The sequence below is a fragment of the Balaenoptera musculus genome, chromosome 2 (assembly GCF_009873245.2).
Source record: "Balaenoptera musculus isolate JJ_BM4_2016_0621 chromosome 2, mBalMus1.pri.v3, whole genome shotgun sequence".
Classification (NCBI taxonomy): domain Eukaryota; kingdom Metazoa; phylum Chordata; class Mammalia; order Artiodactyla; family Balaenopteridae; genus Balaenoptera; species Balaenoptera musculus.
Window position 1 is genome coordinate 39,194,390 of NC_045786.1, and position 25,271 is coordinate 39,219,660.

Sequence of the window (25,271 nt, forward strand, 5' to 3'; positions counted from 1 at the left end):
AGGTTACTGTTTGCAACGCTGGAAGCAAAAAAACCCACAAATTACTACAGATGGTGGAGATATTTTTATTTTTTTCAGAGCAGCTGCAGCATTTACTGGTTGGAGTCTGGGCCACAGCTGCCCCTGTAGCTCCCTTCCTGTCCAAGAGAGGCATGGTGTCACTTCTGGGCAAACTGGTCTCCAGTCGAAGGAACAAGCAAAGGCCATCACATAAGGAGGCAGAGCTCTCCCTTACTGCCTGAAGGGTCTCTAACAAGCCCTCCCTGGAGAGAGCTCTGACAGTGTGCTTTCCATGAGGTCCAGCGGGAGGCGGGACTAGAGGTCAGGTTCAGGTGCAGGCTTCCTGCCCCTCACAGCCTCCGAGCCTTCCTGGGGCGGCAGCCGTTGTGCGGGATGGGGGTGTTGTCTGTGATTGAGATCACTTCCAGGCCCCCCATGGTCAGTCCCTTGATGGCAGACTGGAAGGAGAAGGAATAGCAGGATGGCACGGTCCCAGAAACGATGGCCCAGTGTGTCCAGACAGGGCTCGGAGAGGAACCGGTCGGGGGTGGGGGGGGGCGGCGTAGGGATGAGAAAGCTCACTGGCTCTGATATCTACAGTCCCAACGTGATGCCCTCACAGAGCTCTCCCTACCAACCCCTTCACCAAGCCCTCAACGCCGCCCACATCTCCAATCCCACCTGCCACGTCCCACCTTGCGCTTTACAATCTAAGAACAAAGACTGCTGTAAATCTCAACGCATCTTAAGCATTATGCTTTTGTAGTTTCCTCTGCCTGGAATGATCCCCCCACCCCCAATCCCATACGCATACCTGGTTAGTCCCTCGTCATTCTCAAAAAATCAGTAGAGATGTCACCTCTTTGGGGACACTTTCCTGATCACACCCAACAGGCTCCCAGCACCCTGGGCACAAGCTTTACCACTGCACTCACTAGTCTGTACTGAGGGACCCATTTGTGACAGTCCCCCAGGGGCCACCTTTCTGTTCCCAGTGCCTGGCACACAGCAGGCACTCCGTAAGTGTCTGATGAATTGAAACTAAGGGATCAGGGCTTGCTTTGAGAAGCTTAGTAGATTAGAGGCAATGGAAAGAAACTTCAAGCCGTTAGGGAAATCCACTACAGGGTCCACTCTCCCTCCTCTGCTCTCACCCCCGTTTCTCTCACTAACTGAAGAAGCAAGCACACATGCTGGGCTGTGAAGAAGCGAGGTCACTTACCAAGCGCCCTGGCCCCAGGCCTTTCACCACAACTCGGACGTGGGTCACACCCTTCCCGGTAGCTTTCTGGAGAGAAGCAGCAAGTGGTTAGTACTCTGAGAGAGAAGTGCGACATCCAAGCCCTTTGCTACTGCCACCTGGAGCAACAGGGTTATGAGCTCCATGGAACAAGTACCCACATATGTAAACAGGCAGAAGACACGGAAGGAAGCAAAGAGCAGATGGCCGAGGTGCAGGACAGACACCAGCAGTCAGCTGGGATCTCTTTCTGCCCAGGACAGCACTGCCACCTAGTGGAGACTTCTAAATATCGCTCAGATTTTCCCCAGGTGGATAAATGCAGAATTTCAGACCATAAGGTGCCCTGGACTCCAAGGCTAAGCCTCAGTACCCTCTTAGAAAGTGTTATCTTATCATTTTAATCTTTAGTTATAGTTAAAATTTTCTTTCTTGTTTATAAAGGTAGTTTATTGCAGAAAGTCTGGAAAACACACAGGTCACTCAACCCACCATGCAGAAGCCACCGTTAACACTGACATATTTCTTTTAAGGGTATAAACCTGCCCATTGGTGGCCATTTAGTATGTTTTGATGATCACTGATACATAGCAATCAGTATTTTGGGGCATCAAGCTTTGTCTGAAGGTCAAGGTTTTCCTTCCAGAGATACTCCTGGTTTGGCAGTGAACCTTTGTGAGGCCTGTGTGGTAGCAGACAGTGCCCAGGCCCTGGTCCCAGACCTGGTGGGGTCACTTCAGAGAACTGGACTGGCTGCATGGCTCTGAGCAAGCCACACACCCTGAATCCCAAATGACTCTTAAAAATGTGGGCAATACCGAGGGTCTTCTGAGGATTCAAGATAATGAACGTAAAGTGTCTGGCGTATAGTAGATACTGAATAAATACACCAGCTGCAGCTCACTGCCACCTTGCTTCTAGAAAGGTCCGCAACAGTTCACGCTCCCTCTGGTACTGCAGGAGAGTCTTCACATGCCACCCCTCCTCCAGATGGACCGTTACCACAACCACACCCCACCCACCGCACTGGTCTTTAAATCCAGGAGGCTTCGGTGAGCCTTCAGCACCTGGCTCCTGCCTCTTCTAGAATGAACCGAGTGTTTCACTTCTACTGAAGCTGAGAGAAAGAGAAAAGAGAAGCCTTTTCACACACACCTCTTCAAACCACCCCCAATGTTAGGGTAGCCGCCTCAAGGACAATTTTCCTGCCAGTGATCAGCCATGCAGAAAGTGGAGCCCAGCAGAGGGAGCCGGAAGGAACACACACTTACCACCGCGGCAGCTATGCCCGCTGTTTGCGCTGCAATGCCCGTGCCCTTCTTGGCATTCTGAAACCCCTCCGTGCCACAGGAAGCGCGGGCAAGGGGCTGGTGGGCGGCAGAGACTACCTGGATCTGTGTGCTGGGAAAGGAGGGGAGGTGTACAGAATATAATGGCTCTTCAGGGGAGTAAGAGAGCGCTAACCCATGCCCAGACAAGCCCGAGTGTGAAAGAAAAAGACCGTTAGCTGCTTTCACTCTGAGCTTATCAGATGAGTGTTTTTTGAACTCCTGTAGGAGGTGCCAGGAAAGGTCAGAATCAACCCCTAAACCTCACTAAAAACTGACAAGTCGTATAATCTAAAGACAGCCATTATGCATGGAATGTTTGGGCTCCGCCCCCTAAATCCATGTTGAAATTCTAACCCCTAATGTGAAGGTATTGGGAGGTGGGGCCATTGGGAGATGATTAGGTCATGAGGGTGGAGCCCTTATAAACTGGATTAGTGCCTTATAAAAGGGACCCCAGAGAGCTCCCTCTTCCAGCATGTGAGGACACAACGAGAAGCCAGCCATCTGCAACTTGGAAGAGCTGTCACTAGAACCCGATCCTGCTGGCACACTGATCTCTGACTTGCAGCCTCAGAACTGTGAGAAATAAATGCTGTTTAAGCCACCCAGTTTGTGGTATTTTGTTATAGTGGTCTGAGCTGACTAACAGGAGCTCCATAATCTGAGGGTGCTAAGTGTCATCCAGAGGAAAGGTGGCATATTTTCCTCCTAGTATCTTCCCTGTAGCCAGTGTTTTAAATTAGATTCAGGGTCCTTTCTGGCTTCTTTTTTTTCCCCTAAGAAATCAGATTTTCACATCAGGTAATTTTTAATGATTTTTCATTGGTAAAGTTTCAAATATACACAAGAGTGGATAGAATAATGTCTGAACTCCCATGGACTCACCATTCAGCTTCAACAATTATTAACTCATATCCAATTTGGTTTCACCTATAAACCCTGTTTCTACTCCCCTCTATCCCCTAACTAATGGATTATTTTGAAGCAAATCTTAGACCCATCATTTCATCTGTAAATATTTCAGTATATATCTCTAAAAGATAAGGACTCTTTAACAAGTTAAATTAAAATTAAGAATAACTTCAAGAAATCCTTAGACATGCTTTCCATTTCCCTCTTGATCACTGCCCAGTCTCCTGGTCTGAAGAGCTCCCTGAGAACTCACCACAGAGGGAAGTGGAGAGTGGTTATGGGGAGACCTGCTGGAGCTGGCCCTGGGCTCAGGCCACTTGCTGTTGGCCTGGCTACGGCTGCCATTTCCCTACCAGGGCTTCTTGGGTTTTCTACACTGAACAGAGTAGAAATAGACAAGAGAATGGCTTGTCCCTGAGACAACCTCAACAGAGATCTACAGAGTGGGCCACAGACCTTTAGAAAAGCAAACGAACAAAGAGAGCTTACCTGTGTCCTTAGCAGCCTGAGAAGAGAGGAAAATCCAGGGGCTCTCATTCCGAGCTTACCAGATGAAAGCTGAAATGCATCCTATGGCACCTCGCCTGTGCCTACCCTCTAGCCCTGACTACCAACAGTCTCTTGTATTGTTCTCTAAATTGCTTCATAGGCGACTGTTGACCAAACACCAATCCCATCTCCAAGTGGGGGCTGGTGTGCAAAGATGTTACTGACGTCAGCAAGGTTTCCGTTGCCAACACACAGTTGGGAACTTACCCAGCACTGTCTGAAAGCCACACAGAACGCTAGTCTTCCAACCTTGTGCAGCCCTACAAAGGCAGAGGTCGGTGCACGGTGGCCCAAAGCGAGTACTTTAAAGCAACTCTTATTTGGAGGTTTCCATTTTGCTTAGTTTGTTAGTAAATCATATATTCTGAAATAATCTCTCTCATTTATTAATCACCCATCCCCAGTACTAACACTTAACAAATACTTTCACAGAGGGACTTTCTGGCCCTAAAATATACTTTTCTCCAACTCTTGAGCAGAACCAGGAAATACAATTCCCAAGGACAGCAATGAAATCTTATGAATGTGATATGCCTAACCTAGTTCACATTTTCATGAAATCTGAATAAACTATATAAAGAGAGAGGTGGTCTCCCCAAACCAGGAGGGAGCCCGGGGGACCTCTGCATCAGCGTCTGCGTGCAGAACGTGGCAGCCTGACTTGCCCGCCCCCTCTGAAGGGGAAAGAAGCCCACTCTAGCCCTACCAGGTGCTCCCTTCCCTGCTTACTTGTTGTACGATGCTTTGATGTGTGCGATTGGGATCTCCTCAAATTTCTTTCCTGCCCACCTCAGAGAGCTCTCTTGTCCTGGAATTGGAGGGTAAATGCTGCAATTAGAAGAAAAATTTTAGGTAAGGTTGTCCTGATTTTTTTTTTTTTAATTAAAAACAAAATTACAAGGTTTAAAAAAAGCCAACAGTACAAACTCATAATAAAAGACAGCAGCTCTCTGCCTCAACCTGCTCCTGAGGTCACTGCCCCCAACCCTTCTGGCGCTGCTGCCACATCTGTGAACACGGTGCTTCAGCAGCCGTTTCCTGAGTTGTTGACTCTAGACACAGCTAGTGACTTTCTGCTGGGAGGAAAGAGAATTTAATCCATGCTCCCCATCTTTCCCTGTCCCTTCTAGTATAATCAGATCACTCTTTCCAGTCCTCTATAAGCTACTCTTTCTGCATTTAAAAAAATAAAGTCGAACCTCTATTTCTTGTTTTATCAACCACAGATATCTTGACTATATTATTGTTCGTTTGTACAAACAATATGATTTTTCATATCATATTGATATGACAAAATTATCTTAATAAAAAAAGACAAAATTATCTTAATAATACTTATAAAAATCATTATTATAAAAAAAAAATCCAGTATTCCCTGGAATAGAGGTCAGCAAACTTTTTCTGTAAAGGGCCAGATAGTAAATATTTTAGGTTTTGCTGGCCGTAAAGTTTCTGTTGCAACTACTCAACTTTGTCACTGTGGTGCAAAAACAGCTACAGACAACAGTAAGTTAATAGGTGTGACTACTGTCCAATAAAAAACAGGAAACTGGCCAGATCTGGGTAGGGGCCAACTTGCCAAGCCCTATCCTAGACCAGCGGCTGTCCATGCTGGCTGAACAGCTGGATCATGTGATTCTTGCTTACACTCCACCCCAGACTTCTGGATGGGGCCTGAGAATCCATTTCTGAAGTAGCCCAAGTGAGTCAGAATGTGAACTCAGGGTTTAGCACACTGGCCTAGACATCACGTCGAGTTCAAGACCCCTCTCTATCTCAGTCCGATCTGTCCTCTGGCTGTCTCTCGGTCAGGACTCTTCATTTTCAGGTGGAGAAACTGAGTACAAATAGGGGAACAGGGTTAACAAGGGAAGCCAGGCCTTGGGTCGACGGGCTCTACCCTGGTTCAGAGCTCTGCTCACCACCTGCGCTTTTTTTTTATTCTAGACTCGAGCAAACCTGCTGCTGCACCCTGCCTACATGTACAGATCAGATCAGTGTTTGTACCCCCTCAGCCACCTGAACTACAATGGGTTCTGATTTAGAGAATACACTATTATCTGAGCATTATCCTCCTGACTGGCTTTCCTAGAGAGATTTAAAAAAAACAAAACAGTAGCACAGTGGTATTCAAGAGCTGCAAGTGTATTCTTTCCTGCTTGGCCTGATCTTAGAGATGATTTAGCATCTCAGCAGGTTGCCAGCTTATCAGCCTGCACTGAGGTAGAATGTGGACGAGGCTCTGAGATGACATTCATATTTAAAACATTACCATTTCCCCATTGATAATTTCCCCTATGGACTTGTGGGTCAAAAACTTAAGCCTTCTAAAGTCTGAACATACCAGCATAATGCCTTTTATATAGGCCAAGATTTTTGAACTAGGAAGGATTTGGAGCTTGAACCATTTAACTGAAGGCGCAGACAAGATCAAGCTTTTAAGCCTCCCAGGTCCAATGTACAAACGAACAAGTGGTTCACCCCGAGGCAGCCCAGAAACAGGAAGGACAAAGCTTTCTGGCGCTGGTCTGCTGCCTCTTCATACCATCCTCAAACCAGGCCCGCGCACACGGCATCTCTTGCAAATGGCTGACGAGGACTGAAAATAGCCTGCACAGTTGGGTAGAGAAAAATACACAGTAGTGCAGTAGTACCTACTGTCTGTCTCTCTCTCTGTCACAGTTTCTTGACCTCAGTACTACTGACATTTTGGGCAAGAGAATTCTCTGAGGGGGGGCTGTCCTGCACACTGTGGGGTGTTTAGCAACATCCCTGGCCTCTACCCAACTAGACATTGTCCCTCAAGTTGTGACAACCAAAAATGTCTTCAAACATCGCTAAAAGTCCCCTTGGAGGCACAGCCGCCCCAGGCTGAGAACCGCTGCTTTACTTTAATGACTTCTAACATCCAGTGGGCCCTCATTGCTGGCAATCATACAGCGCATCCACAGTTCAATTACCCTTTCACTGTCCTGGATGACTATTTTGTACCGTCTTTTATCCCCTCAGACCTCCAACTCCTTCCTGCTTCCTCACTGCCCGCTGATGACCTTCACAGAGAAATAGAAGCAATCAGAGGCTCTTCCAGCTCCCACTACCAAACATCTGTGCCCACAGTCTCTGCCTTCTCTCCTGTTATGATGCTCCACTTGTGTGTTAGCCCCTCAAGGACAGCAGTCCGGCATCCTCATTCTTTCCCCTCTCTACTGCATCATTCCCATCAGCAAAACATGTGGTCATTTCCCCAACCTAAAAACAAACAAAAACCTCTTGATCCTAAAGCCTCCTTTAGCACCTGCCCATTTCTATATTCCCTCTCAAAGAAATGACCATACCTGCTGTTTCTTCCTGTCTTCTATTCTCCTTGAACCCATGCCACTCAGACCTTAGCCCCTCATACCTCCACCAAAAATGCTCTAGTCAAGGTCACCAACCAACTCACAATGTTAAGTCCAATAAGCAATTCTGTCATCAGTCTATGGACCTATCATATCAGTAGCATTTGATATAGCTAATCTCTCTGCCTTTGAACCACATTAAAAAAAAAACAGAACCCTCCAGGTTTTCTTAGTACTTCTCTGGAGGTTTCTTCTTTCTCTTTTGCTGATCTTTCCTCATCTCCCAAATCTCTAAATGCCAGAGGCTCCAGGGTTCTGTCCTTGGACCTCTTCTTCTCTTTGTTTACCCTTTCTCTCTTGATGATCTTGTATCTTATGGTTTTAAATATCATCTAGGGACTTCCCTGGTGGTCCAGTGGTTAGGACTCGGTGCTCTCACTGCCAGGGGGCCCTGGGTTCGATCCCTGGTCGGGGAACTAAAATCCCATAAGCCTTGTGGCAAAAAAAACCCAAAACAAACAAAAAATCATCTATATGATGAGTCTTCCAAATGTATACCTCTAGCCCAGATCTGTCCCCTGAACTCCATTTCTAATAGTCAATATTGTATCTCCACTTGGATGTTAATGAAGCATCTCAAACTTAACCACCCAAATCCAAGCTCCTGCAGTCTCCCCCGTCTTCATGACAACTCTGTCTTTCCAGTTGTTTAGGCCAAAGATTTTAGAGTGCTCCTTCAGTCCTCTCCTTTTTGCACATCTTACATGAACAAATCCTGTTGGTCATCTTCTATGTGTATCAGTCTGACCATTTATACTACCTCCACAGCTGCTACTCTGGTCCAGGCCAGCATCATTTCTCACCTAGATTACTTGAGTAGTTTTTTAGCTGCTTAGAAGACTTCTCCCACCTTCCATCCTCGCTTCCCTACAGTTCAATCTCAACACAGTGGCCAAAGGGACCCTTTAAGATGTAAGCAGGATCATGTCAATCCTCCGTTCAGAATTCTCCAGTGACTTCCCACTTCACTCAGAGAATAAGCTGAAGTCCTCACGATGGCCCACAAGGCCGACAGGATATAGCCCTGCATGCCTGCTGCACCTCTTTGCCCTCCTGCCCCCACCTCCTGTTTGTTTTTTTTTTTTTAACTTTGGGTGTATTTATTTATTTATGGCTGTGTTGGGTCTTCGTTTCTGTGCGAGGGCTTTCTCTAGTTGCAGCAAGTGGGGGCCACTCTTTATCGCGGTGCGCGGGCCTCTCACTATCGCGGCCTCTCTTGTCGCGGAGCACAGGCTCCAGACGCGCAGGCTCAGTAGTTGTGGCTCACGGGCCTAGTTGCTCCGCGGCATGTGGGATCTTCCCAGACCAGGGCTCGAACCCATATCCCCTGCATTGGCAGGCAGATTCTCAACCACTGCGCCACCAGGGAAGCCCCCACCTCCTGTTTTTAATCACTCCACGTTGGCCTTCTTGCTGCTGCTCTCAGACACTAGACACACTCCTACAATCTGTCGTACTTGTTTTTCTTGTTTTCTATATACTGTCCCCTATCCACTCGAATTTAAGTTCTATGGGGGCAGGGACTTTTGTGTGTTTGGTCACCGATGCATCCCCAACACCTTGAACAGTGCCTGACATTGCTGAGTGACTGTAACAGAATCTTGGCTTAAATTCCTTTGGCAGCTCCCCACTGCCTACAGTGGGGACTGCGTAAAAGCCCCAGTGTTACAGATAAGACCCTCAGCATTCGGATTCCTTCTCACCCTGCTGGCCTCATCTGCCATCACACATACACTTGAATACACTGCGTTCTTTCACAATGCATGCCTTACACAGACTGTTAGTTTGCCTAAAACGACCTTTCATCTTTTCCAGCTGAACTCCCATTCAGTTCAGTTCTTAGCTTCACATTATTTTCTTGGCACTCTTGCCTGATTTCCTCTGGAGTCAGACACTCTTTCATACTTCAAAACAACCATCTCTTACCTCCAATATACCACTGGTCAGATTATGGTGAAAACATTTGTATGTTTGTCTTCCGTGGTAGACTGTGAACTACTTGTGGGGAGGAATGATCTTCTGCATTTGTATCCCCAGCACCTAGCACGGTGCCTGGCACCAAGCAGGTTCTTAGAAAAGGTTTGTTAAATACAGTGAAGTACAAGTAGCACAAAGAGGCAGTGGCACTGTGGAAAGCAAGTTGCCAGTCGCTGGGGCTAAGCACAAAAACCACCCTGGACCTTAGACCAACTCAAAAAAGTGCATAATAACTTACACCCTAGTGTAGCCACCCATCCCCGCCCCCTTTTGTGTCCGAGACCCAGGGAAGGTTGTTAGTCTGACGTGATCCCAGAGGGAAACAAAGGTGATATTTACTATACAACTTCGACGTTCACTCATTCATTCATCAAATGTTCATGAGCATTCATTTTGTGCCAAAGCTCATCTCATTTGATCCTTACAACCTCTTCCGGCGTTATTTCCACTTTTAGACGAAAAAGCTGAGGCTCAAAGATTAATCTGCATAAGGTCCCGCAGATGGCAAGTGACAAAGAGTTGGGAATTCACTGGTTCTCTGACTCTGGAGGGTGGTGCCAGTCTCCCGAGAGCTGGACCTAAGTGGCCCTCACCTGAAGCTGCTGCGGCTCGGAGCTGGCGCCGGAGCCTTCGCCTTCTCAACTTCCGGCTTGGCCGCTGCGTCTTGCATCTGCTGGGCGCTAGTGTGGATGGTGGGGGCCGGCACTCCGGCCACGGCGACCCTGTGGAGAAGGAAAGCTCGGTGAGGTCCAGGCCTAACCGAGTCCTAACTGGAGTCCAGATGTCTCATGGGACACGGGCAGGAGCGAATTCCCGCGGGTGGCCGTAGGCTCGGAGGGAATAATCATTCTTACCTGGTCGTCGGTGGCCAAACCCATAACCGCAAGAGCCAAGACCCCGCGTTTCTTACAACCTGCATGACTTGAGTTGACCCCAGTCAGCTCCCGTCCGCGGCGACCGCGGAGCTTGGCGGGGCTGGAGCGGAGCCAGCACCACGAGCGCTTGTGGGGGAGGGTGAAGAGGAAAAGTCACCTGATTCCTTTTTATAACATACATTAAAGATTTTTCTTCCCATTTAAATAATGTATAATAACTATCGTTGAGAGTGGCCACTGGGAATCCTCCCCCCTTTTCCTAGTTTTCTAACATGAGATCTTCGCCCACCCCTCCGTATTGGAATGGTTCGTTCTACTAGTTCCGGGGAACCTAGCTCTTCCCGTCATGCTGTGCCCGCGCTGCCTTGTGGGAATATAGGATTGGCCCAGGACCTCGCTGGAAGCCGCGGTACCTTGTGGGAAGGTTGACAGATGGCGGCGCCCGTAAGGCTGACTGTATTAGGGGTGGCGAGGGGCTGGCGGCGGTTCGAGGGCCCCTGGACCCGTAGACTGGGTTCTCGCAGTTTGGCCCTTGCGGCCGCACCCTCGAGCAGCGCGTCTCCATGGCGCTTGCTGGGCGCGTTGTGCCTGCAGCGACCACCGCTGGTCTCGAAGTCGCTGACCCCATTGCAGGAAGAGATGAAGGCTCTGCTACAGCAGGTGGGATTGAGGTGCGGGTCGTCGCTTCTAGGTGCAGTTGGGGAAGCAGTAGAGGCACGCTGACTTGCGTTTGATCCCGATTCCGCCACCAATTAGTTTGTGTGACTTTGGGCAAGTTATTTCACTGCTGTGAGCTTCAGTATACTTACCTGCAAAATAGTGCCTACCTTACTGGGTTGTTGTGGTACGTAGTACGCGTTCAATAAAAGGTACTTCGTTTTCATTGATCTTTTCTGTTGTTACCGTCGGCAACTCTTTGGAGATGCTCTCCTTTTTCAGTCAATATACTGGGGATACGGTGGTGAACAAGAGGGATGTAGGCCTTATCATAGGTAGTTGACAGTTTAGAGAGGAGAAAGTCTTTGTTATGTGATGAGCATAAGGAAAAGGCAATGGGTACATCCGTAAGATGTCTGTGATAAAGTCTGTTTGTGTGAGGGGCAAGTGAAGAGACATGGGCAAAAACGGTGTAGTGGCTATGAGGATCTTAAATCCCCATAGATAGTGATTAAAGGATATTATGTTTCCCCAGAACCTGAGACGTTTTTGTCTTGGCTACTGAGAGATAAAAACTTCACTTCTGTGCTTTTTACTTGGCTTATTACTTTGCAAACATTTTATTAATCGCTTTATAGATAATCATATAGGACACACTTTGTACAGACACTGCTAAGTGCTAGTCATGCAGTGGTGAATGAGACAGACATAGCTCTGGTTCTCAGAGCACTTCAATTTGGTGGAGGGGGCATCAGTCAGTAACCAAATAACCACGTGATTATGGAATTGAAGTCTCTGGTAAGTGTTGTAAAGGAAAACACAGGATACTGTAATAGTGTTTAACAGGGACATTAATTTGATTTTAATGGGAGGTGTCATAGAATATCTTTCTTAAGAAAGTGATATTTAAAAAAAAAAAGAAAGTGATATTTAAATTGAGATCTGAAGGATGAGTAGGAATCTCCCAGGAGAGCATGAGGGAAAACATTCTAGGAAGAAGGAATAGCATCTGTAAACTCCCTGAAGCAGGAAAGTTCATGGTGAGATTCTGATCAAAGACTGGCCTGACTGGAGGGAGGTAAGTGGGCAGGCAATGCCTGTCCTAGTACTCTGTTCTTTGTGGCAGTCTTGACCTCCAAACACATTCTAATGTTTTAGCAAATATAACTCAAGCCCAAAGTGCAGGTGATCTTTTTTTCTCTGTTTTCTCTGTGGTGTTTTGGTTGTATGCCTGTTGGGTGGTAAACTTCTGAGTCTGTCAAGTGCACTGTAACTCTGTTTTATTTTGTTTTTTTTGTCCTTTTAATTTTCCCAGTTTGGGGTAGATTTTTGCTCTTTTAATTTTCCCAGATCGAGGTAGAGAGAAGCTTGTATTCAGACCATGAGCTTCGTGCTTTGGATGAAGCCCAGCAACTGGCAAAGAAGAAAAGCGACCTTTATGGTGAAGAGGAAGATGAGAGGAATATATTGCTGTTACAGGATTTGGAAGACATGTGGGAGCAGAAATTCCTACAGTTCAAACCTGGAGCTCGAATAACAGGTTTGTGGTCTTTTCAGGCCAGTTAGAGGTAGAAAAGGGGGGTATTCTGGTTCCCAAACAAAGGATTCTTGCTTAACCCCTGCTTGTGATTTAAGTAACAAATAATTTCAAATGATAGAACTTCTTTCACGTGGGAGAAAAAGAAATTCTTTTCCCTGTTCCTCACATCCACCCTAATATAATTTTTTCAAGGTCTATGTTATTTTTGAGTGGGATGTAAGGGTATTGGGATAGCCTTATCTGTCTCAGTTAAGCCTCAGGAATGTTATCTGGGTTTAACTCCTAGTTTGGGACTAAGAGTGGGGGAAATTAAGTGTTTCCCACTAGTTTCCTGTATTTTATCTGAAATCCCTCCCAAAGCAGGGCATTGAGTTCTTTTATTCTTATTTCACGATAAAGACTGAAGAACAGAGAAAGTAGGGGCTGGTTAAGTCGGTAACAGTGTCAAGACCAATGAAATAGTAGTGTCTGGGTATTGCTTCTTTTCCAAAGGCTCAAAGTACTTTGTGTTTGGCTTTTCAAAGGAGGAGTTCAGCTTTTGGTTTCTTCTTGTTAAATTTTAGTTTCCTCAAGATTGTGAGACTCTGTCCTGAGAGAGGTCAGGGTTAAAGAGACGGGTCAGGGTTCTGATTTGATTATAAGTTCTTTGAGGGCAGAGGTTGTGGCTCTACCTTAAAGGAGGACTCTAAAACTCTAATCTTCTTGGTTCTGGCAGAACACGGTTCTCTTGTCTCCTGTGACCCCCTCTTTTCTTCACAGAAGCCGATGTAAAGAATGACCGAACCTCACTGCACCGGAAGCTAGACAGGAACCTCATTCTGTTGATCAAAGAGAAGCTTGGAGACCAGGATGTTTGGATGCTGCCCCAGGCAGAGTGGCAGCCCGGGGAGACCCTCCGCCGAACAGCTGAACGAACCCTGGCCACACTCTCAGGTGAGTTCTCTGCCTCCCTCTAAACCCCACAAGACACACTTCAGACTCAGCCTGAGGATTTGCAGGCTGACTGTGGGCCTGGCTTTAAGGGTAGGAGGTTGGAAGGTTAATGGAAACTTTGATATTTATAAAATTTCAGCTAGAAAAAAATCTTAGATCAAGTGAGAGTCTTTGTGCCACTGAGATTTTTTTTTGTTTTTAATATTTATTTTGGCTGCGCTGGGTCTCAGTTGTGGCACGTGGGATCTTTAGTTGTGGCATGAGGGCTTCTTAGTTGCGGCATACAGACTTCTTAGTTGCAGCACGCATGTGGGACCTAGCTCCCTGACCAGGGATCGAACCCAGGCCCCCAGCGTTGGGAGCGGGGAGTCTTACCCACTGGACCACCAGCGAAGTCCCAGCACTGAGATTTTTAAATTTTATTTTTATTTTATTTCTTTTAAACTATTTTCTTTTCTTTTTTTTAAAATAACACATTGGTTTTATTGATGGCAGAAGAAAAAATTCTTTCACTTGTAAAAGGTAGTTGCTTTATCTGACTCCATATTTTTTCCCATTCTTTGTATGGGTTGATTTTTTTTTTCCCCTAAAATCTGTTTTTTCATTCTCCAAATAATAATATCCACAGTGGCTGCATTTTATTCTAAAGGGAAAGTAGGAGGTCTAGTCACTGGCTTGTTTCTTCACAAAGATTCTTGTCATACTCGTTCTGAGCCTGGGGAGGTTGGTAAAGCTGCTGGGTTGGCTGAGTGGATCGTCCTGGCTGGCCATCATCTCCTCTACAAGGCTCAAGAGTTTGGCTGTAGATGCTGTCTTCCTCCCATCTCCCTATTTGAATGGGCCTGATGTTGTTTAGAAGCGGCTTCTTCATAGTTCCTGTACTCAATGAATTAACAACTGCTGTCATACCTGAAGGATGGAGAGTTTCCGCTTCTGATCACTAAAACTTGTCTTCCCAACAGAGTGCAAAACATTCACCTCCTGGTTTCTACAGTTTTGCATTCTCCGTAGGAATATGTGATTCTAGTACTTTTTTTTGGTTTAATTGGCCCAGATCTTCTTTGGGGCCCAGTATTGTAAAATATTTTGTCATTATAGGGTGTAGCTATGAGGGGTCCTGTTGGCTTAATAGGTCCTACTCGCCTTCCCTTCAGGCATTTCTGTCTCTCCACTCAACACCAGTGATACTATTTGTTCCAGTGGGATTCTGGTAATTAATACTTACATTAAAAGGTGCTTCAGTTTTTACGACACTGAAAGCTTCATTATTTATTGTTCATGGTTTCTTGTCATAAAAATGATCAGGATTAGCTGTTTGGTTTTCTCTCTTTTTTAAAAAAATTAATTAATTAATTAATTTTTTGGCTGCATTGGGTCTTCGTTGCTGTGCGTGGGCTTTCTCTAGTTGCGGTGAGCAGGGGCTACTCTTCATTGTGGTGTGCGGGCTTCTCATTGCGGTGGCTTCTCTTGTTGTGGAGCACGGGCTCTAGGCACGCGGGCTCAGTAGTTGTGGCACGTGGGGTCAGTAGTTGTGGCACATGGGCTTAGTTGCTCTGCGGCATGTGGGATCTTCCCAGACCAGGGCTCGAACCTGTGTCCCCTGCATTGGCAGGTGGATTCTTAACCACTATGCCACCAGGGAAGTCCCTGGTTTTCTCTTTTCCTACATTTTTTTTTTTTAAACATCTTTATTGGCGTATAATTGCTTTACAATGGTGTTAGTTTCTGCTTTATAACAAAGTGAATCAGTTATACATATACTTATGTTCCCATATCTCTTCCCTCTTGCATCTCCCTCCCTCCCACCCTCCCTGTTTTCCTACATTTTTGATTCTTATAATTTATGGATTCTTCAGGAAGTGGATTTTTTTTTTTTTGTGCCTCTGGATAGTATGAATCTTTTGCTTTGCACAGTTACTCCCCTCCTCCTTTTTTTTTTTAAGCAGCATTGTTGTGCTAAGAACTTAGATGATATGGAATTTCTTTAGTTCTGTCGCATCTGGAATATGGTCTGTCCACACTTGATTTTCTCCTCAGCTCATACTTCAGATCCTGAAGAAGTACTCAGTTTTGCAGAACCTGTTTCTAGGTAACCCACTGCCTTCTAAAATTGACTTTGAATTTTGGGTCTCTTTGAAAATGAGGTTTTTCATTTCTTGGCCATCTGGTATCATCTTGAGGAAGATACCATGGTTGGTTATCATCTTTTGCTCCATTTTGTTCAGTATTTGACAATCCGTGTTATCCCTGACAGACCTGTGATTTAGGTTCTACCGCAGAGCCCAGTGCAGAGGCAGCCAACTGAAAAACACCCAGCCTTTCTATGAAAGAGGCTTGTTTGTTTAACATAAAGCATCGGCCTGGGGGAACAGGCATCCAATTCAGCACACACCTAGGGGCCTGTGGAAGTATCCTGCGGGGACAGAGGCTGGCAGATGCCGTCCCTGTGCTCTCCCTCACCCCCCCAGAGATTTTAGAATTTATTACATTTAAAATTGATGCTCCTGCCAATCTCTCAGCCTGCTTCTCTTTTTGTCCTTGCAGGCTTGCTTATTGGCATGACCACTTACCCATTCACCCAACTAGAAACCTCAGAGTTATCCTTGACCTCATTCCAACATCCATAAGTTCTTGAGTCCTATCTGGTCTGTTCTAAATAGTCCCCTCTTTATTCCTGCAGCTTTTCTGGGAGGCTTTTCACTTCTCACTAGTCCAGATTTTCTCAGCCTTGGCACTATTGAAATTTGAGGCGGGATAATTCTTTGTGGGGGCTTCTGTGCCTTGTAGGATGTTTAGCAATGTCTCTGGCCTCTACCTGCTAGATGCCAGTAGCACTAACCCATCCGCACTCCCACTAGCGTGACAGCCAAAAATGTCTCTCGACACTGCCAGACATTACGTGGGGAGTGGAATCACTGTGGTTGAGAACCGCTACACTGGACTATTGAGGTAGATGCCAAGTGAGTTCCCCCTTGCTTTTGTGTTGTCCTCTTCAGTGCTGCCAGAATGAGCCTTCTAAAATACAAATCCCTTGTCACTTCTCTGCCTCAAATTCTTGAAAGATTCCCCATAAAAGCAGACTTTCAAGCAGGGCCTACAAATCCTTTTTGCTTTGGTCCCGAGCTCATCAGTCTTCCATCTTGCCACTCATTAATGTATATTCCAAGTTCTAACCTAGCAAACCTTTTGCATCCTGTGAATAATGTGGTTTTTCATACATCCCTGTTTTGGAACCTGCTGGTCCCTGACTGGAATGCTTTACTCCTCCCTAGTCTGACTGCACAGTACATCCTACCTTCTGTGGTGGAACCTTCTGGGTAGAGAGAGCTGCTCCTCCCTCTAGGCTCCCGTAGCACTTGTGTGTGCCCTTACTCAGTTTATGCAGCAAACATTTACTCTCTGCCTACGATTTGCTGGACACTCTCCAGGCAGTGGGGTCACAGTGATGAACAGAACGCTACCTGTGCTTCCTGGGAGCTTATGTCCTAGTGGAGAAGACGCTCTTCACGTATTCCATTGCCGTTTAATTGTTTATTAACACGTTGTCCCTCCCCAGCCAGAGTTCTGACTCCCTTGAAAATACAGGTACTATCTATTCCTCTCAGTCATCCCAGCTCTCAGCAAAGTATCTGGCACATAGTAGGTACTTACTGAATGTTTATTGAGTAAATGATCTGGTTGTATAAGTGCACAGCCACTTTTCTGGCTCTGCCACCAGCGTAAGTACCTGCTAACGAAACGTCAGCAGCCAGTGTGCACCCCCTTGATCCTTTCCCGAGAGCGACCTGTGTGGCCTGCAGGAGAGGGAGCAAGACAGAATGGAATGGGAGGGGACTTTGCTGCGTTCTCGGTTTCCTTAGCCATCACACAAGAGTTGGCAGCTGGGTTTCTTGCCAGGATCATTGGACTCAGATGCTTAGCTTCCCTCGGTCAGTCGTTCATGTTCACGACTGGTGCTCAGCTCCACCTGCTGTGCACCACGTGGAAAGGGGCTCCCCTTGGCACCACGCTTTTCTCCTTTGAACATTCCCGTTGCCATAAATAAGTGTGAAAGGATATATTAGTATTTTATAGGTGCATATAAAATGAAATATGTTGATTTATTTCAAATGCATTAAAATCGTAAATAAAATAATTAAAATGGCAAAGAAAAGCTCAAGCGGTATAAAAGTATAAATATAAAACAGTCAAAGTCTATTCCTTTCCTCCCCTTTGGTGCACTTCCCGAGTACTTCTGCAAGATGGAATTCCTAGAGGTGGAATTAATGGTCAAGGATGGACATATTTATGTTTTTGATAGGTGCCACCCAAGTTCCTGCAGAACATACATAGCATGTGACATTTTCAGGAGTGGGGTATAGGAGTGCCTGTTTGTCTAGACCTCACCAACATGTGAAATAGTCTCTCTTTAAAATTTTTGCCTGTCCAATCAGTAAAAAAAAATGATCTCTTTTGGATTAGCAGTTTCCTGATTGCTAATTGATCATCTTTTCATATGTTCATATGTTTCATATGGCTATTTGTATTTCTGCTTCTGTGAACCGCCTGTTCAGATTCTTTGCTCATGTTTGTAATGAACTGTTTTTTTCTTTTTGATTTAATTACATTTAATCCATTTCCCCAGATTATAGAAAAGTAATATGTATTCATTGAATTAAGTGGAAAATACAGAAAAGTATAAAGAAACATGCCAGTATAATTCCACCACCCACAGATCTCCACTGCTGACATTTTGTATCATAGGTGATTTCACATCATACATGAATTCCTCATCTAATGCTGATGCTGTTGTTATTGTTTGTAATATTGAGAAAAGCAATTCATTGTATATGGTAAAAAAATATCAAACAGTGTCTGGTAAATGTAGTTCTATAAGAAGTAATAAGTAATTTTCCCATCTTAGAGGCAATCACCATGAACACTTTGTGTATCCTTTTAGAAACTGCAAGCACATACATATTTTATCTGTTCCTTTTTTCCACACAGTGGGATATACATGGTTACATACCTTCCTTTCTCTTCTTATGCACAGCTTTTAAGCATATCTCTATATCAGCAGGTGAAGATGTATCTTACACTTTCAGCGCCAGTGTAATATTTCATACATGTATGTACTGCAGTTTGTTTAACCAGTGTATTGCTTTTACAAACAAAGGTGCAGTGAACATCTGTGTACACTCCACTGTGCTCACATGGGCAAATAACTATATCCAGGAGGATGAATTCTAGAAGCAGATTTGCTAAATCAAAGGGTTTGTATAATTAAAATTGGTATCTCTCGCCAAATATAGCACTTGTACTAATTACACTCCCACAGTATGTTTGAGAGATCTCAGTTTTCCCTTATCCTTGACAAGCAGTGTACAGCTCAAAGTTTTTTTTTTTTATTAAATTAAATTAAATTAATTTACTTATTTTTTTTATTGGGGTATAATTGTTTTACAATGTTGTGTTAGTTTCTGCTATACAGCGAAGTGGAGTTCCCTGTGCTACACAGCAGATTCTCATTAGCTGTCTATTTTATACATATTAGTGTATATATATGTCAGTCCCAATCTCCCAATTCATCCCACTCCCCCTTTCTCCCCTCGGTGTCCATACATTTGTTCTCTACATCTGTGTCTCTATCTCTGCCTTGCAAACTGGTTCATGTGTACCATTTTTCTAGATTCCACATATATGTGTTAACATATATTTGTTTTTCTCTTTCTGGCTTATTTCACTCTGTATGACAGTCTCTAGGTCCATCCACGTCTCTACAAATGACCCAATTTCGTTCCTTTTAATGGCTGAGTAATATTCCATTGTATGTATGTACTACACCTTCTTTATCCATTTGCCTGTCAGTGGACATTTAGGTTGCTTCCATGACCTGGCTATTGTAAAGAGTGCTGCAATGAACATTGGGGTGCATGTGTCTTTTTGAATTGTGGTTTTCTCTGGGTATATGCCCAGTAGTGGAATTGCTGGGTCATATGGTAATTCTATTTTTAGTTTTTTAAGGAACCTCCATACTGTTCTCCGTAGTGGCTGTATCAATTTACATTCCCACCAACAGTGCAAGAGGGGTTCCCTTTTCTCCACACCCTCTGCAGCATTTATTGTTTGTAGATTTTTTGATGATGGCCATTCTAACCTGTGTGAGGTGATACCTCATTGTAGTTTTGATTTGCATTTCTCTAATTGTTAGTGATGTTGCAGCTCAAAGTTTTTGAACTTCGGTAATATGATGTGTTTTACACATCAAATAGAAAATAAATTTGTACAAACAGAAATAAATTTTATTTCTACAAATAGAAATAAATTTGTACTTCTTGAATTATCAATAAGATTGAGCATCTTTTTTTTTTAAAATTAATTAATTAATTAATTAATTATTTTTTTGGCTGTGTTGGGTCTTCGTTTCTGTGCGAGGGCCTTCTCCAGTTGCGGCGAGCGGGGGCCACTCTTCATCACGGTACGTGGGCCTCTCACCGTCGTGGCCTCTCCCGTTGCGGAGCACAGGCTCCAGACGCACAGGCTCAGCAGCCGTGGCTCACGGGCCCAGCTGCTCCACGGCATGTGGGATCTTCCCAGACCAGGGCTCGAACCCATGTCCCCTGCATTGGCAGGCAGATTCCTAAGCACTGCGCCACCAGGGAAGCCCCTGAGCATCTTTTTATGAGTTTATAGTTCATTGATAATTATTTTCACGTGAACTTCTTGTTCATATGCATGGTTCATTTTTCTTTTAGAGTTGTTTTTTTCCTCATTGATTTCTAAGAACTACTTATACCTTAAGATATTCCTTTGTTGAATGTGTTGAAAATATTTTTCCTGGTTTGTCATTTTGTCTGTGACTTTTGTATGCTTTGTTTTTCCTTGCGGAAAGATTTTAATTTTTATGTAGATAAATGTTTTTTCTGTTTTGGATTTTTGAATTTTGTGTCTTGGTTAGGACTTCCCCTCTCAAAAATGATACAGAAAATATCCCACATTTTTTTTTATAGTACTCTTATGGTTTCTTTTTTCTTTGTGAAAAATTTTTAAATACAGAAAAATTCAGAAAATATTAAACATCCATGAAACCATCAATCCAGAATGAACAAACCATTTATGAAAATTTTAACTTACTGTTAAATCTTTGACCTGTATGGTGTCAATTTTGATGTGAGGAGTGAGGTTGGGATCCAGCTTTATTTTTTCCTTTTAGCTAGTCCATTCTCCCAATGCCATTTAGTAATTAATCCGTCATTTTCCCATCCTTTGAAATGCTGGATTGGGGTTATTAACCCATTGTTGTAGATTGCAGATGTTGTCTGTCCATCTGTCTTTGCCTTTTAACTTTCGTTTTCACCCTGCAACCGTCAAATTGGGTCCTTTTTATACTTTCCACATGGCATTGCGTTTAAAAGCCTGACGAACTTTGCTTTACAGATACCAAGTGTCTTGGTCCTTCATCAACAGATGGTGACTGGGCTGAGTCTAGAAGCTCGGTGCTCTGACTCCCAGGTAGTGATACTTGGGCTGCATTGCTGATTTCAGTCTGAGAGCAGTAGCTTGGCATGAGGAATGGACCCAGTGAATCTGGAGCCTATGGGCCAGGAGCCTTTGGATGGAGAGGAGACAAGGGTCTTCAGGAATGACACTAGTTCTCACTCTCAGGGATTGCTTTTACCTCAGGCTGGAAGTGGCTCTCACAGAGACCCCCAATGATTTCAGGCGCCATAGTAAACAGGTGGGTGTATCCTCATCTTCCGATTCTGTTCCCCCCTTCTCAGAGAACAACATGGAAGCCAAGTTCCTGGGAAATGCACCCTGTGGCCACTACAAGTTCAAGTTCCCCCAGGCAATGCGGACAGAGAGCAGCCTCGGGGCCAAAATATTCTTCTTCAAAGCACTGCTGCTAACTGGAGACTTTTTCGAGGCTGGGAAGAAGGGCCATCATGTGTGGGTCAGTAAGGAGGAGCTGGGTGACTATTTGAAACCAAAATACCTGGCCCAGGTTAGGAGTTTTCTCTTGGACCTCTGATGGACAATGCTCAGACAGGTCTGCAATCGGGCCTCAAGGACGTTGCGTTGCCTCTTCTCTGCAGGGAATATCAAGCAGCAAACTAAATTCTGAGAAATAAACAAGTTTTTCATTGTGTGGGTCTCTGTTGATTTGTTTCTTGAGGACTACTGGCTTCTTTCTGTCAAGAGAGAACCGTCTCTTAGGCTGCCTTTCCCTTTTTTTCCCATGCTCATAATTGAGTAGTATTGCATTACTTTAGTGAATCAACTGGCATCATGGACCCAGGAAGAAAGAACGGAAGGAAGTGAATCAGCCTTCTAAAAGCCTTGAGTTCTGTGAAAGCTTTTAGGCCCCTGAAAAAAAAAGCCTACTGCTATGTAGTTTCTTAGTCATTTTCTGTTTTGTATTTCTCTCCCTTTCTACTTGATATGAGAATATCAATCTAGCCTAGGAAATGACTCCTTCCTTGTTTTCTTTGCTTTGCTTTGCTTTCCTTCCCTTCCCTTCCCTTTCCCTTCCTCCCTCCTTCTCTCCCTTCCTATTTTCATTCATTCTTTTTTTTTTAAAGCATTTTATATTTAAACAGAATATAATCACTTCTTACATGTTTTGAAACAGTCATGTGAAATAAGCAGGGTCAGCCTGTTATCTCCCATTTTAGAAAAGGTGGCTGGATGTCGTGGCCAGGTGTGATTGGTTGAGTCTTAGTGCAGGTCACTGATGGTGCAGGAGGAGACTGCTGATCTCGTGCCTCTGGGTTGGGGCTCTTGACCCCTCACCAGGTTGCTTGGGTCACCGCTGGGCCTGGCACAATGGAGGGCACTCAGTGAGCATTTGCTAAAATGAGGGGAAGGGAGGGAGGGTCTCAGGCATGCTTCTTTCTGCCCAGAATAGTGGTTCCAGTAGCAAGACTGCAGTCCTGGATCCTATCAAACTAACTGGTTTCCTCTCAGGAGGCCTTCTGGGTTAAACAGTCTGGCCCCTAGCAAATTAATTGTACACAAGAGGGAGTCCTTGGAACCTCTGATTTATAACCAGTTGGTCAGAAGCACAAGTGACCACTTGGACTTGTGGTTGACACCTAAGGGGGAAGAGGAGGAGTCTGGTAGGATGGAGCCCTTAACCTGTGGGAGCCGATGCTTTCTTCAGGTAGATAGTGTCAAAATTGAGTTGAATTGTATGACATCTAGCTGGTGTCACAGAATTGCTTGGTGTGGAGTTGATACCAGAACCTTAATGGCCATTCATAAGATGGTCTGTTTTGTTAACAGGGTTGTTTCTTTAAAGGGAAATAGCATATATAAAATTGGTAAGTAGAGAAATGGTGTCAGGATAACCTGGAATGAGGTTGCTTCCTGTGAGGTTTTCCCCAGACTTTAATATTTTGAAGTGATCAGGGGCAGATAGAATACCTTAAGAAAAAAGCTGAAAATTGTGTAGAAGTGACTTTCTTTATTGCAAGTAGTGGCTAGTTGAGTAGCTTCAAGACTCACCACTAGCTTTTCCACTGTGTTAGGCTGTCTGGGGAAACTGAGTGGAAAGGAAGACCACTCCCCACCCCCACAATCCTGCTTTGTTTTACAAAACTGATGAAGAAAGCCCTGTCCTGGATCACATTTTTGATTTTGATGGAACTAGTCTCTGCTAGGACCTGCATCTCAAAGACCTTACATCTCAGGAAGAAAAAAACCCTAGGATTTAACGCTGCAAGGGACCAGTGTACGTGCCAGTGGAGATTTAACTGTGTTAGCATCATGTGGGGCTGGATTCTGTTTTGTTGGCGCCCTGGCTACAAAATTCTGGAGATTTTGAGTGGTCTGCCCCAATCCCCTTTCCCCAGAAACCCTGTTATTTTGGGAGTGTGATTTTGCAGAATGCAAGTGTTTTTTTGGCATTATAGTAGAAATGACCGTATATGCTGAGTGCCAACCTGAATTGTCCATTGGCTGCCAAGCATAACCAAAAATCTGTTTCTAGTGTGTCCTTGGGGGAAAGGTTGCCATGGAACAAAGTAAAAGGTGATGATCTCTGTATTTTAAGGGATGTCCTTAAAACAGTGAGAGGAGGAAGGAATATTGTGTGTGATGTGGGTGTTAGGAGTTGCAATTTGAGGTGTGTTTGTGTGCTCTAAGAAGAGAAATGCTGCTCTGTGTGTGTGTGTGTGTGTGTGTGTGTATCTGTGTGTATAACCTGAAAAACAGACCACCTCACTAGAAGTCTCCTCCAGAAGTTTAGCCCTCACCTGGTCATTTTCTTCCCCAATGATTTCCAGTCACTTGTTTTTCCCCTTTGCGGGGACTATGGAGAAAATATCACTTTTATAAACCTGTTTTCCTGATAACATATCCTCAAGAGTCACCTCCTGCTGGGCCATTTCTGCACCTTGAACATGCCTCTACACATAGCACTTGATAGGACAATGGTCTGTCTCCCACACCTAACTGAACTTCCAAATCCTAGGGCAGGGCCTGCCTCACAGCCATACTAAGACATATTCAAGTGAATCAGCTTCTTTCCCTGTGAGCGCTGAACTTGGAAATCAGAAAACCTGGGTTTGAATTTGTTTTATGACCTTAGGCAAATTATACCTACTGTCACTATTTACAACAGTGGAATGACCCCTGAGTGCCAGGTACTGGGCTGGAACCTGTACCTACAATGTGCATTTCTATTTAAACCAGCAGGGCAAGCATTGTTATTCCTATTTTATAGATGAGAAAATAAACTCAAAGAGGTTAGTTAACTTGCTTAGGGTTACTCTGTAGTAATTTGAACCCAGATCTGTGTACAAAACTAGCTCTTAACCTTTCTTAATTTTTGTCATCTGTAAGATGAAGATGATACTGTTTTTCAGGTAATGTGATAATTTATGTAAAAGTACTTAGCACCATGCATGGCTTATTATAAACACTCAGTAAATGTTTCCCTCCTTCCGACATATTTAGGCTGCTAAATTCTCCGGAGTTCAGCTGTATCATCTTTAGCTTTTGCAACTCCCATTCTCACCTTTTCCAGGTTATACATGTGACAGCCAAGCATTTCTGACCTATTTGGAGAGGAACATGGGTAATTTGGACATTGATGGATTCCATCAGCCCATCTCAGAGTGAGTGGATGGCAGGTCAGTCCCATAACCACATCCATCTGGCTGGGCATGATTCCCACCCTGGGCCAGGAAATCCAGAGCTACTGTTAGGTACAGGCTTGGGGGCACTAAAACCAGAATGGACTGGCTGACCCATTCCGTTACCCCAGCAGGGGGAAAAGGAGCACAGTGGAAGGGCCAGCAACCCAATTATTAAGAGCTCACAGGTCGCTAAGCTGCAAGCACACACAGCAAGTTAAAGCCTGTTTGCCTGGAATCTTAGGGCAGCCTCGGCCCCCCGCCCTTCTCTGCTTTATTTCCTAGAAGCCTGGATTATAGCCAGTCACTTCAGGCCATCAGTCACTTCCCACCTGCCTCGGAATGTCAGTGCTTAAACCACAGGACATGAAGGAGGAAACTGTTCTTGTCCTTGCTTCCAGAAGTATCCAGAATAGATGCCTCTGTAAAGACTCAGGGCTGGGTCCAAACAGTGAGTCACTGCTGCAGCTGAGGGGCTGGTACTGGGATGGGAGGCCATTACTAGCCCACAGCAAGGATCTCTCTCTCCCTCTCTCCCTCTCTCCCTCTCTCCCTCTCTCCCTCTCTCCCTCTCTCCCTCTCTCCCTCTCTCCCTCTCTCTCTCTCTCTCTCTCCCATCCTCAAATGGGCCACGGGAGCCAGCAACATGTTTTGTTCAGAGGATTTGGCAGTACGGACACACCATTGATCATTGAAAAAATCAGATACCCAGGCCTCAGGTAGCTGCTGAGTGGCTGAAGAA

The 25,271-nt window shown here is 44.9% G+C and overlaps 3 protein-coding genes across 5 annotated transcripts in view; 2 read left to right on the plus strand and 1 right to left on the minus strand.

The window, feature by feature from the left end:
- Positions 1-12,346, plus strand: part of DET1 (DET1 partner of COP1 E3 ubiquitin ligase) — a 60,371-nt gene extending 48,025 nt beyond the window's left edge. Inside the window, exon 6 of one of the 2 annotated variants that reach the window (XR_005018703.1) lies at positions 12,255-12,346. The gene's annotated coding sequence lies outside the window, so the exon portion shown is untranslated. Of the gene's footprint in view, positions 1-7,041; positions 7,782-12,254 lie in introns of those variants that run through there. The other variant, XR_005018702.1, reaches the window with a different exon arrangement.
- MRPS11 (mitochondrial ribosomal protein S11) lies at positions 42-10,592 on the minus strand. The gene is made up of 6 exons (XM_036842649.1): positions 10,262-10,592; positions 10,001-10,129; positions 4,762-4,860; positions 2,512-2,641; positions 1,223-1,288; positions 42-458 (listed from the first exon to the last, which is right to left on the minus strand). The coding sequence occupies exons 1-6, from the start codon at positions 10,324-10,326 to the stop codon at positions 351-353; spliced, it is 597 nt and encodes a 198-aa protein (XP_036698544.1). The 5' UTR covers positions 10,327-10,592; the 3' UTR covers positions 42-350.
- Positions 10,666-21,540, plus strand: MRPL46 (mitochondrial ribosomal protein L46). Of its 2 annotated transcripts, none has more exons than XM_036842647.1 (4): positions 10,666-10,942; positions 12,290-12,479; positions 13,239-13,412; positions 21,173-21,540. In XM_036842647.1, the coding sequence occupies exons 1-4, from the start codon at positions 10,715-10,717 to the stop codon at positions 21,421-21,423; spliced, it is 843 nt and encodes a 280-aa protein (XP_036698542.1). In that variant the 5' UTR covers positions 10,666-10,714; the 3' UTR covers positions 21,424-21,540. The 2 variants fall into 2 exon arrangements, with proteins under 2 accessions (XP_036698542.1, XP_036698543.1); XM_036842648.1 differs by having other exon boundaries at positions 10,716-10,953; positions 21,173-21,538.
- The last annotated feature ends 3,731 nt before the right edge of the window (positions 21,541-25,271 follow it).